We start from the raw sequence: 13219 nt of genomic DNA on the forward strand, positions 1-13219 counted from the left end.
GATTACATAAAGGAATGATATAAATAATTGATCCAGAGCAACATTCTGAATCCTGCAACTCACGTTCACAAGGTATATTTCATCATCATTTTCCAATATGAATAATTCAAATCTCCATATCATCAAGGTGAAACCACCTCAAGATATGATATTGCAATTTACTGTAAACTTGATGACAACAATTTGATATAGCTATTGGTCTATGCAGTCTTGATGCCGGGTGTTATTCTGTCTACACTGGATATTGCACCATCAAGTTACCAAACTTGAGAAACGGTTAGATTGTGTTATTTAGTTAACTCCATTCATTTCTCTTTGAAATTCTTTCGGTTTGTAAGTAAGATGTTCTTTTCATTAAACAACATTTTGATTTAATTGATTCCACAAAAATACCCAAATAAAGCATTGAAACTTTGTGCAAATTCAATTTTTCTGCTTCAGTCTGAATACTGACACAATTAATATTCTCTCACCCGAGACAAAAGTGGAATGCTTAAACTTCATGTTTGAAATTATTGTATCGAAACATAAATCTATCCTATCATTCTTTTAACCAAGTAAAGAGAAAGAAAGTCAAAACGTGTGGCGCTGGAAAAGCTCAGCAGGGCAGGCAGCATGAGAGAAGCAGGAGAGTCGACGTTTCAAGCATAATTCTGGATTAGTGGTGCTGGAAGAGCACAGCAGTTCAGGCAGCATCCGACGAGCAGTAAAAACGACGTTTCAAGCATAAGCCCTTCATCAGGAATAACCTGTTTTTTTTCCAGCGCCACACTTTTTGACTCTGATCTACAACATGCGCAGTTCTCACTTTCCCTTTATGAGCAATGTAACTAGCAAAAAGCTTAAACCAGGCGAATTTTAAGAAGCATCACAAACATCTATTAAGGGATGGACGTGCAGCCCACATCAATGCAATGTAATCTAGGAACAGGGGACGTGTCAAAACAGGCGAGTAAAATGTCTCACTTTCAATTTTACTTCTCTCTTTCACTGTCAAGGATGTGTAGAACATTTGGAAGATGTTAATTTGAGGCACAAAAAAAAATCCTGTTGACTTTTGAGATGGATATTATCAACTTTACCTGAATTCATTTTCCTTATTTTCGATGAATATTAAACCAATCCCTATCTCCATATCCCGTCCATTGTCAGTTCATACCGAAACCAAACTCGCAGTTTTCCCTTATTGCATCAGATTACTGATTATGTATCATAATATGTCCCTCTATAGTTTATAAGGAGTCTTTGAATACATGAATCAGATAGCTTATTAAGCATGCATTATAGTGTACAAATTATCAGAAAGTGGTGACTCTCGACCACTTAAACATGCACATCCATTAAATTATTTAAGCATTATTAATCTACTACTTAATACTTTTAGAATCAAGGGTTTGTCTTTTTTTTGAGTGTAGGGATTAAAGTGTATTTCAGACGGTTGATCACATAAATTGACACTTTTAAATGAATTCGACTCATTAGACGAGGAACCATCTGATGTACTCATACTTCTTTAGCAGTAGATGGAAATACACCTTGGGGTAATGCGTTTGTTCAAAACACTGGCACTGATGTCAATCATTGTGTAATACTCGTGTCGTCAGATGAGGTGAAGTACAAAGGCAAGCTTAAAGTGATAACATTACATTTTGGTTTGTGAACTCAAGCAGTGAACATCACTATACGAACATGGCTCAACCTGTAATCATACAGGTGGAAAATATTTACTACCCTATTCTTGCAGTAGTTGGTATTCCTGGTAAGCATTTTATAATCATTTAAAATTTATGGTCAACTATGTTGAACTGGTGTACTTTTCCTTCGGTCGCTGATATGTTCTGTTTGCCTGGATGCGGTTGATGTTAATTACCATCATAAATCAAATTGGAAGAACACCCTGTATGTTGAAAATTCTGGATAGAATAATTTGCTTGGAAACACAGTTTCTTCTTCCTTTAAAAAAGTGATCTACAGTGCCTTCGTTTCAGTTTTAGATTGTCTTTGTATTTTTAGAAGCAAGCACTGCGAAGATTAGACATTTGATGTAGAATTTGAAGATGCTAGAATCATGCACGAATTCATCCAGTGTCTGTGTAGAAAGGCAAATCAAATAATTTTAGGGACAAATTTTGTGAATGTTGATTAACTAAAGGAATCCGTTTTACTGTGCACAGTATTGTATTTTGCCCACCTTTTTTTTTACAAAATAAGAAAACGATTTATGTCATAAAAAGCAGGTTATTGTGTTGGAATCATATATTTCTTTCTTATACATGAGGTCAGTTAGATTCGATTGGATGCATTCTTAACATTTCCTTCAGCGTATGCTTATGGAAATCAGTTCCACGTTTTGAATATGCTTTGTTTAATAACATTTCCCTTGAATTCACGAACAAATGGTGTAATGTTTTTCCATTTGGATACCCTTTATGCTTGTGCACCTGAGTGGTTATTTTATGATCTCCTGAACTGTCTCCATACTTCTCTCTTCGATTTCGATTTCCAGTGGGAAAGGACCCTATAAATACCTGTTGATGGATACAGTCTGTTAATTCAGTTTCGCTCTCCAAATAACATAAATGTTTGCAATGCCTCCTTTATTTTACAATCTTGATGAAACAAATGCTGTTCGCAGTATTCTAATATTAGTGTTATAACACATCATGTTACTTTGATATAAAACATGGATTTAAATATATCTATCGACATGTAGTAATGAAACCTTGGGATTATTTGGGACATTTTTGGCTTTCTTAGTGCGTCGCTTCTTTAATGAACTATGCATCCATTCCACTTTATCCACTTGTCCCACACATTGTTTTGGCATTAAATTTCTAAAAGACACATTACAATTTTATTTTTCCTGCTAAGATGTGCTGTGTCACACACACCTGTATGGAACTTCTGTATTCGTACCCATTGTATAAGTCTATTAAAGTAACCTTTGGATTTCCTCCTTGTATAAGATGACCCCACAATTTTAGCATTTTTAAAAATTTGCTTAATTGTATGTGCAAAGAGTAGATACTACTTGTTTCAGGCAAGCCCTTTTGAAATATTTGATCGACTGTCCTGCCAATGATGTGAATCAAAAGAAACGACAAAGTTTTGTGTCAGCACAACCTTGGAACAGAACCTCCTTTTCACACATCAGCCAACCCACCCAATGTAGAAATTAGAACATGCCAACTTACTGAAGACTGTCATGAACAGTCAACCCTTTATTTCAGAGTGCAGCAATTTTATTCCCTGCAGCCGTGAAGCGTGATAATACTGAATGGAAGTGAAACATCACGATGTGACTCGTTTTCCAACAATCCCTCGCTGGGGAGTACCAACAGAAACAGCGCACGATATTTTGAACAGAAAATTGTAAATTGATTGATCATCCTCAAACTGTAGGCAGTGTTAACAAATATATTTTTTTCGGTTCGCAGCAAATCTGATGGCAATTGTAATTCTCTCCCGTGGACGTTGTGAGCTCTCCAAATGCATCACCACATATCTCGTGGCCATGGCGGTGGCAGATCTGTCTGTGCTGGTATTTGAAGTAACGCTCTACGAGATTAAAGATTCGTATTTTCCGTATTCATTCCTAAACTACACTCCAATTTGCCGTCTGAACCTTGTCCTGGGCTTTGTTTGTGTCGATTGTTCTGTGTGGTTGACTGTCGCATTCACCGTTGATAGGTTTATTGCTATTTGTTGTCAGAAGCTACAAAGAAACTACTGCACAACTAAAACTGCAACAACAGTGATAGTCGTGGTGTGTTGTTTGAGCACTTTGCAGAGCGCTCCCATTTATTTTACATATGAAGCCCGTGAAATAATTGATGACATCTCATGGTCTTGTATTGCAAAAGCAAGCTTTTATTCCTTACCAATATGGGTTGCATTTCTGTGGATTGAAACTATTCTCACCCCAGCTTTGCCGTTTGTTTTAATATTTTTGTTCAATGCATTGACTGTCAGGAGTATTTTACAGGCAAATAAAGTAAGAAGCGGTGTCATTGGAAAGAAAAAATTTCAGAATTACAATGATCCGGTGATAGAGAACCGAAGGAAATCAATTATTTTATTGCTTGCTATTTCTGGCAGCTTTTTGCTTTTGTGGAGTCTGACGCTCGTGTCTTACCTTTGGATACAATTTGCTGACGTATCCTTTTTAGAGACAAATTACAACAATCCGTTTACTATTCTTGAACAATCTGGATATATTCTTAAGGCCACGAGTAGCTGTATAAACACGTTTATTTATGCATTTACCCAGCGCAAATTCAGAGAGGAAATGAAGAACACAATTACTCATCTGATGACTCTAATCATGCAATCGTGTAAGGTAGATTGAATAAAGTACTGTGAAGAAGCAAGCACATTTTGTCAAAACTTTTAATATTTCACTCATCAGTATAATGTGGAGTAAATGTTAAGATCAAGTGAAACTGACATTCGTGCTCTATGAGTGGGGGTTTCTTACAGTTTAACAAATGGACTCTATTAGTAGATGTATGATCATGGACTATGCACTGAGTCGACGATGACCATAATTAATAGACAATTTTTGTTTGCCTCTTAAATCACGTAAGATGACATTGAATAGTCAAGGAAATCCTTTGAGATCTGAACCAGATAATCGCTTTATCCTTTATTATTGTATTAAAACAGTCACATTGTTATCTATGTTATTTCTCACTGCAGATATCCGAGCCATGTTTATTAATATATGGACCTTCCTGTGTCCACAAATGACTTTCAAACATCATCACTTTCTTTGGAAACGCCTCTACCAAATGAGAGTACACTTATGAAACAACCAACACCCTCCTCTTATACAGCATAAATGGTGTTCGTTTTTTTACTTTATTATTTCGCAACGTAAAAATCTTTGTCTTGTTTCAGCAATAGTCTGGCTTTGTACTATAAATTGCATATCTAAATGAAATAACGACTTTATTATTAATCTTGACAATTTAAGAAAGTGGGGATGGAACGAAGTGCATGTTAAGATGTATCCCAATTAGCTTTTCTATCCCTTGAGCGTTAAGCAATGCAATATCGGACATTGTCTTCGATTTGTAATTCTTTTGTTGACATGCGTTGCAAATGGGAGTTCAACGATGAACATGTCCCACCGTACTGTCCCTCCAAATGCGTCCAAATAATATGAATTAAATGGTAAATTTTCAGTCCAATCTGCTCTGGAAATTCTTCAACTCAGCTGATTCGAATGGAGCAATTTCTTCTTCGTATGTTCACCAGTACGTTCTTTTTCCTTTCTCTTTTTTTTTAACCAGTATCAATGCATCAAGTGGAATTGAGTTTACTTAGCTGGTAAAGCAGGGTGTGGGCTTGAAAGTCGCAGGTAGCATACTCTAAAGAAGAGAAACACCCATGCTACAGACGACTACAGATTTAAACTACCTGAATAAGATTCATTTTTAAGACGTAAATATGTGTTTTCATTTAAAATTATTACTGGGACATTTTGATAGTGGAGCTTTAGAAAACACACGGGGCAGTTAGTGGCTAAACTTGTTTATATGCCAAATAGCATCGGCAACAAGTGATAGACAGTCTTCTCTGAGATTTCGTACAACCAAAGCGTCAGATCTAAACTCAACAGTCCTGCCACATAAGAACATAAGAACTAAGAGAAGGAATAAGTCATCCGGCCCTTTGAGCCTATTCTGCCACTCACTTCGTTCGTGGATAATCTTTGCATGGACTATGCTCCACTTATCCGCATACTCATCGTATCCCTTAATTCCTTCATTTTTCAAAAATGTATCCACCATAGCTTTACTGAAGTAGCGTCAATTACACCCTTGGGCAAGGTAGTCCATAAATTAACAACCCTCTGGGTGAAGAAATTCCTTCTCAATCCAATCCTAAATCTGCTCCCTCTAATCTCGAGGCTCTGCTCTCTTACCCTTTCTTCACCTCCCAGTGGAAACATTCTCATACTTCAATTTTATCGATTCACTTAATCTTATGTTTCCATAAGATCCCCCGTCGTTTTTCTGAATTCTATTGAATATATCCCACTCTACAAGGTCTCTCCTCATAATCTAATTCATCAACTCTGGAATCACCCAGAGAATCTCCTCCAGTGCCAGTACATCCTTTGTTTTGAAGTAAGAAGACGAAAACTGCACACAGTACTCCAGGTGTGGCCTCACTAATACCTTGTACAGCTGCAACATTACGACTCTGCGTTTACGCACAATCCCTTTAGCAATGAAGGACAAACATAAAATTGGCAACCTGATTACTTGTTGTACCTGCAGGCGAACCTTCTGTGATTCATGCACCACAGCACCCAGGTCCCTCTGCATAGCAGGATGCTTCACCTTTTTAACATTCAACTAATAATCTTTTTTACTGTTACTTCTTCCAAAATGTATGACTTCAAATTTATTAACATTATATTCCATCTGCCAGACCTTTGCTCAGTCACTCAATCTATGTATGTTCCTCTGCAATGTTTCCCAGTCGTCTGCAAACTTTCCTCTGCCATTCACCTTCGTGTCATCTGCAAACCTTGACATCGTGTATGTGGTCCCCAACCGCAAATCAGCTGTATAATTTGTAAATAATTGCAGTCCCAACATCGAGCCCTGAGGCACACGACTAGTCACCGATTGAGAACTAGATTTGCATTCATTTATGGAGAAGGGCTTTTGCCCGAAATGTCGATTTCGCTGCTCCTTGGATGCTGTCTGAACTGCTGTGCTCTTCCAGTACCACTAATCCAGAATCTTGTTTCCAGCATCTGCAGTCACTGTTTTTACCTTGCATTAATTTATCCCCACTCTTCGCTTCCTTATTGTCAACCAATCCTCTATCCATGATTATAATTTATCCCAAACGCCATGCATCCTTATCTAATGCAGCAGCCTCTTGTGCAGCACCTTATCGAAGGCCTTTTGGAAATCTAAGTACACCACACACACTCGGTCCCCATTGGCTAACTTTCTCGCAATGTCTTCATAGAATTCCAGAAAATTTGCCAAGCCTGACCTGCCGTTCATGAACCCATGCTACTTCTGTCCAACGGGACAATTTCCTTCGAGATGCCCTGCTATTTCTTCCTTGATAATAGACGTAAGCATCTTACCCACTACAGAATTGAAGCTAACTGGTCTATAATTCCCTATCTTTTGTCTACCTCCCTTTTGAAACAGTGACATCACATTTGCTGTTTTTCAATCTGCTGGATCTGCCCTAGAGTCCAGGGAATTTTGGAAAATTACAACCTGTGCACCTGCTATTTCTCCCACCATCTCTTTTCGTACTCTGTGATGCATTCCATCAAGACCTGGAGATGTTTCTGTCCTTAGTTCCAGTAGCTTGCCCAACACTAGCTCTTCCATATTAATGATAGTTTCCATGCCCTCACCACCCTTCATCTCTTCGTCACTTCGTGGCATGTTTTTAGTATCCTTCATTGTGAAGACCAATGCAAAATACCAGTTCATTGTCTCGGCCACTTCATCATGTCCCATAACTAACATTTACTTTGGCCACTTTTTTTCGTTTTATGTATTTATAGATACCTTTGCTATCCATCTTATATTCTGTGCTAGTTTTTTCTCATGCTTTATCTTACTTTTCTTTATTCTTGTTTTTTGTGGATTTCTGTTAAACTTTAAAGTTTTCTAAATCTTCTAGTTTCATGCTGCTGTTGGCCAATTTGTATGCATTCTCTTTCAATTTGACAGCATGCCTTATTTCCGCAGACAACCATGGCAGATTACCTCTCTTCTTACAGTCCTTCCTTTTCACCGGAATATGCTTTTCCTGAGGACTTTGAAAAATTTCGTTGAAAGTTCTCACTACTCTTCAACTGTCCCGCCATAAAATATTTGTTTCTCGTCAACATTAACCAAGTCCGCCCTCATTCTATTTTCTTCAAACACAGGACCCCAGTATTGGATTTTATCTTCATACTCTCCAGCTGTATTCTAAATTCAACCATGCGGTGATCACATCTTCCAAGATGATTCTTAACTATGAGGTCATTAATTAATCCTGTTTCATTAAACAGGACGAGATCTAGGATAGCTTGGTCCCTCGTCGGTTCCATTATAGAGTGTTCAAGAAATCTATCACGGATTCACTCAATGACCTCACCCTCACAGCAACGCTGATTGAGCTGAGTCGACCAATCTACATGCAGGTTAAAATCCGACATGATAACAGCCATACCATTTTTGCAGGCATCAGTTATGTCTTTGTTTATTGCCTGACTCAATGTGACATTATTATTTGGTGGCCTACACATTATGCCTCTGAGTACGCTTTCCTTCTTAGAATTTCTAATTTTCACCCAAATACATTCAACCTCATTCTGCATCGACCCTATGTTATCTCTCAACAACGCTCTAATGTCGTCTTTGAATGTCAGAGCTGCTCCACCTTCCTTACATTACAGTCTATCCTTCCGAATAGTCTTGTACCTTTGGATATTTAACTCTCAGTCGTGACCATTCTGTAATGGCTACCAAATCACTTTCATTTGCGATGATTTGTGCCGTTAACTCATCAACCTTGTTACGAATGCTCTGAGCATTGAGGTCAAGCGCCTTTATGCTATCTTTAGCACCGTCATGATTCACAACATCTCTAACATCTCCTGAATTGTCGATCCATTTTGCTTCTTTCATTGTCCGCCCTTAACGTAAACCCTTCTGCATGCATGCGACCTGCTGTTTACCTTTTTATTTATTATAATACTTCCTGCCGCTTTCCCTTTCGCTTCCACCCAACTCACAAGATTAAAGTCGAGAGTGTGATGCTTGAAAAGCACAACAGGTCAGGAAGCATCCGAGGAGCAGGAGAATCGATGTTTCAGGGAAGAGCCGTTCATCAGGAAGGTTCTGGCCCCAAACGTCAATTCTGCTGTTCCTTGGATGCTGCCTGACCTGCTGTGCTTTTCCTACACCACACTCTCGACTCTGATCTCCAGCATCGCCAGTCCTCACTTTCTCACAGGTTTAAAGCCCTCGCGATCAACCTATTTTTCCTTTTTAGTTCAGGTGGAGAGCATCCCATTGGTTCAGATTCCTTGAATTCCAAAATTGATGCAAATACCCCATGAAAGTCACCCCATTTTCCCAAGCCATTTCCTTTGCCTCGTGTTTGCTTCCCAAATGTTCATATCCCTAAGCCGATTTGATCATGGCTCGGTCAGTAATACAGAGATTATGACCCTCGAGGACATGTTCCTTACTTTTGTTCCATGTGCTTCAAAATTCAAGGATCCCTTTTTCTCCTTCACATGTGGAGCAAGAATCTCATACCTTGAATAAGGACAAATGCAGAGGCTCCTCCACTCCTGAACTCAGAAATCTACACCCCTCCGACATGCCTTGCTTGCAATCACACCCTGTTGTTCCTGATTATTACCTGAATTTGACTCACTTAATCTGCCAGATGTGACTGCCTCCTGATGCAAATCATCCAAGTAAATCTCCGCCTCCCGGATGTGCTGCAGTGTTTGAAGCTCAGATTCGAGATCATCAACACTGAACCAAACTTCTTCCAGCAACCAACATTTGCTGCAAATGTGATCACTGCCGTTCACAATGGGATTGGACAGCTCCAACATCATACAGCTACATCACATCATCTGGCAATCCATCTCTTCTTAGTTAATTCATTTATACAAATTTATGTTCTAAATAATTTCTAGTACTTCTCTGCTATGTACTTATTCAAACAACAGATTAATAGATAATTACAAAAAAATGCAAGCAAATTTTTAAACAATCACGTAGTACAGAAGACAAAAAAAGAAAAGCCTTACCTCATCAACTAAACACAAGTTAGAGGAGGAGGTAGGCTGGGAAAAACTGCACATGTGGTGTCTTGGGTTCAGCCGCTGCCCAAATAAATTCCTGGCGGCTCCATGGCCTTCGGTGCCTTCAACATCGAGTTGGTGAAAATTAAACACTTCACTGGTAGTAGAGGCTCCACACATGTTCCCATGCTCAATGCTGGAAGAGCCCAACACATCAATGTAAAAGGTACAGCTGAAGCATTCTCGACAACATTCAGCTTGGTGCGCTGAATGGATAGACCACTTCGGCCTTGCAGATATTCCCAGCATAGCAGTTCGCAGTCCTCAAACAGTTACATTCTCTCCAATTGATATCAAGAAACAGATAGCGACACTGGATACTGTAAAGGATATGGTCCACACCACCATTCCTTCGAGTGTACTGAAGACTTGTGTTCCAGAAATTCCCATGCCTAGAGTTCTTCGAGTACATTTAAAACATGCCCTCAAACTGACATGGAAAATTGTCTCGGTATGCTCTGTATACAAAAAGAAAAACTTGAGTACAAATCGAAGCTGGCCAATTAATGTTCCTTCAGTCTACATTTGATCATCTTTAAAGTGATGAAAGGTGTCATCACCAGTGCTATCAATCAGTACTTGTACAGTGATAACCTGCTCAGTGATGCGCAGTTTCGCTTCCACTCAAGCCACTCAGATCCTGACCACAGTCCTGCCTTGTTTCAAACGTGGACATAAGAGCTGAATTCCAGGATGAGGTGACAGTCACCGACCTTTATATCGAGGATGTATTGAACCGAGTGTGGCAGTAAGAATCCCTCACAAAACTGCAATTCGTGTGCATCGGGAAGCAAACGGTCTGCTGGTTGCAATTATATATGGCACATGGACAGATGGTTTTGGATGTTGCAGCTTAGCTACCTCAGCTCCAGGTCATCAGTGCAGGAGTTCCACAGGGCAGTGTCTGCTTCATCAATTAATTTCTCTCCAACATATCACCAGGAGTAGGATGTTCACCAACCATTGCATAAGGCTCTGCACCATTCGTGACTCCCATATGATGATGCAATCAATGTTCGAAAGCAAAGAAAAGCATCTGTATATTCTCCAGACAAATGATAATTTATTCATGCCACAGATATCCAAGAGAATCTTCAATAACTGACTATTTAACCCCTGCCCCCAACATTCAATGACCTTATCATCACTGAATCATGGGATCCCTCCAAAGCAGAAAAGAGACCATTTGCCCCATTGCATGTAAACTGACCGTCCAACGAGCCATATCTGCATTATCCCGAATTTCCCACGGTTATCCCCCCCGAGCCTGCCCATCCTTGGCTCAACTGAGTATGGACAATCTAACTAATTTGCACGAATTTGGAACATGGGAGGAAACTGGAGCATCAGATGGTAATCCATACAGATATGGCGAGACTGCGTAAAGTTCACCCCAATAGTGAATTGAGGCCAGCTGCCTGGCATTGTGCAATAGCAGTGGTAAACACTGAGCCACATTCCGATCCCTTGCTGAATCTCTCAGTATCCATGTTCTGTGGGTTACCTTTCACATGCCACAAAAGCAAGTCAGAGGGTAGGAATACTGCAGCGAGTAACTCACCGCCTGACTCGCTAAATCTTGTCAATAATTTCAAAGGCACAAATCAGGAATATGATGGATTATGCTCCACTAGCATGGGTGGGTGCAGCTCCAACAACACTCAAGAAGCTTGATGCCATTCCAGACAAAGTAGTCCACTCAATTGGCTGGGACCATCCACTTCGTCCACGACCGATGCTCATGGACAGTCGTGTGTACTAAGAACACTGCACAAGTTCACTGAACCTCCCCAGACAGCACGTTTCAAGCGCACACAAATTTTCATTTAGATTGATAAGGGGGACTGGCACATGGGAGCGCCACAACCACCCAGATCCCCTCCGTTATGTTGCTGTTGCTCGATAAGTTCATGGAACTCCCCCCTTTACGCCATTGTGATTCAAGCTACAACATTTGGTTTCAGAGGACAATTCACCAATACATTCTCGCGGGCAACTTGGGACAGGCTATAAATTCTTTCCAGCCAGGGGCACCCACGACCCAAAAATGAATAAAAACATGAGACCATGAATGATAAAATTGCTCGATCAATGCAGCTGTCTATTTAACTTGTTCGCTGATACTGTCATTTGCTATGATAATCTCTTTTGCATCTTTTTCTATTCATCCGATAGCATTTGAAACCTGTTAGATTCAGCTGCTATTCCTGGCCATCGCTGAAGCAAGTAATAGCTATTAAATCAAAATCCCATGTTTCCAAACATGCCCTGAATTCATCAGCTTTACCTGTCAGGCACCTTACATTGCAAAAATGAAGTTTAATTCATCAGCACATCTTCGTCATCTGACTTGCTCTTGTTTGTCATTTCTTATTAATTTGTTGCTTTCAGAATCAAAACTGTTCTCACGTAACTACCCATTTATACTGGAAGTTAGGATCCCTCCATCTCCTCTCTCGAATAGTTTACCGTTTCCCTAAACAGGATTAGCAATTCTTCCTGCAAGGATAATGGACAAATTCCAGTAGAGGTGAAAGCCGCCTTTTTTGAACAGGTCTTTTCGACCCCAGAAAACATCAAAATGATGCAAGAACCCGAATTCCTAAAAATTACACCATATCTTCAGCAATTGATTTATCTCCATTATCTTTTTAGTGTTTTCCTCGTTTGAGCTTGTCAGTGGGAATAAACAGAGAAAGCTACATTTGAGGTTCTTTGTTTTAATATTCTACCTAACTTTTTATAGTCACTCTGTAATATCTTAATCTTTTCCCGAACAATGCCATTCCAACCAAGGTGTACTATAACTTCTGGTTTCTCACTCTCCCTTTTAACAACATGCTTGAAACGTTTTGAGGTATCCTTAATCCTGACACCAAGAAAACAGCATATTATCCGACGTTCACACTCACTGCAGCAGAATCTCTTGCCTGTTCCCTTGACAGGACAGAACATAAAAATTACTCTTGCAAATGCTGTCAAAGCCCGCCTCACATAAATTTTGTGCCCAACTTATCACAGTCTCTTCCATTTTCCTCTGAGAGATTATGCTTTTCAACAGTACTCAAAACTGAATATCTATTGAGATAAAAATAGTGACAGCAGACATTTGAATTACCTTCTTATCTTTCCTAACAGTCACCCACTGATCTGATTGATACTGCTGTCTAATCACTTACAGTCATAAAGTCATAGGCAAATCCAGCACGGAAACAGATCCTTCAGTCCAACATGTCCATGCCGACCAGAAACCTTAGCTAATTTAACCTTATTTTCCAACACTTAGCCCATATTCCTATAAACCCTTCTGATTCATATACCCGTTCAGATGCCATTTAAATGTTGAAACTCTACCAG

General features: G+C 39.5%; 1 protein-coding gene across 1 annotated transcript; it reads left to right on the top strand.

The window, feature by feature from the left end:
• The first annotated feature begins 1689 nt into the window (after positions 1-1689).
• LOC148140691 (putative G protein-coupled receptor 139) lies at positions 1690-7826 on the top strand. The gene is made up of 3 exons (XM_087979002.1): positions 1690-1759; positions 3438-4339; positions 7740-7826. Exons 1-3 carry the CDS (start codon positions 1690-1692, stop codon positions 7824-7826), a joined length of 1059 nt encoding a protein of 352 aa, XP_087835128.1.
• The last annotated feature ends 5393 nt before the right edge of the window (positions 7827-13219 follow it).

The sequence above is a fragment of the Chiloscyllium plagiosum genome, unplaced genomic scaffold (assembly GCF_037043375.1).
Source record: "Chiloscyllium plagiosum isolate Xiang-an unplaced genomic scaffold, Cpla_swu_hap1 HiC_scaffold_35, whole genome shotgun sequence".
NCBI classification, from domain to species: Eukaryota; Metazoa; Chordata; class Chondrichthyes; order Orectolobiformes; family Hemiscylliidae; genus Chiloscyllium; species Chiloscyllium plagiosum.

Coding starts and splice junctions, on each gene's coding strand:
- LOC148140691 (XM_087979002.1), top strand. CDS start 1,690: ATGGCTCAACCTGTAATCATACAGGTGGAAAATATTTACTACCCTATT. Junction 1,760..3,437: donor TGCAGTAGTTGGTATTCCTG/GTAAGCATTTTA, acceptor TTCGGTTCGCAG/CAAATCTGATGGCAATTGTA. Junction 4,340..7,739: donor TAATCATGCAATCGTGTAAG/GTAGATTGAATA, acceptor TTATTTCCGCAG/ACAACCATGGCAGATTACCT.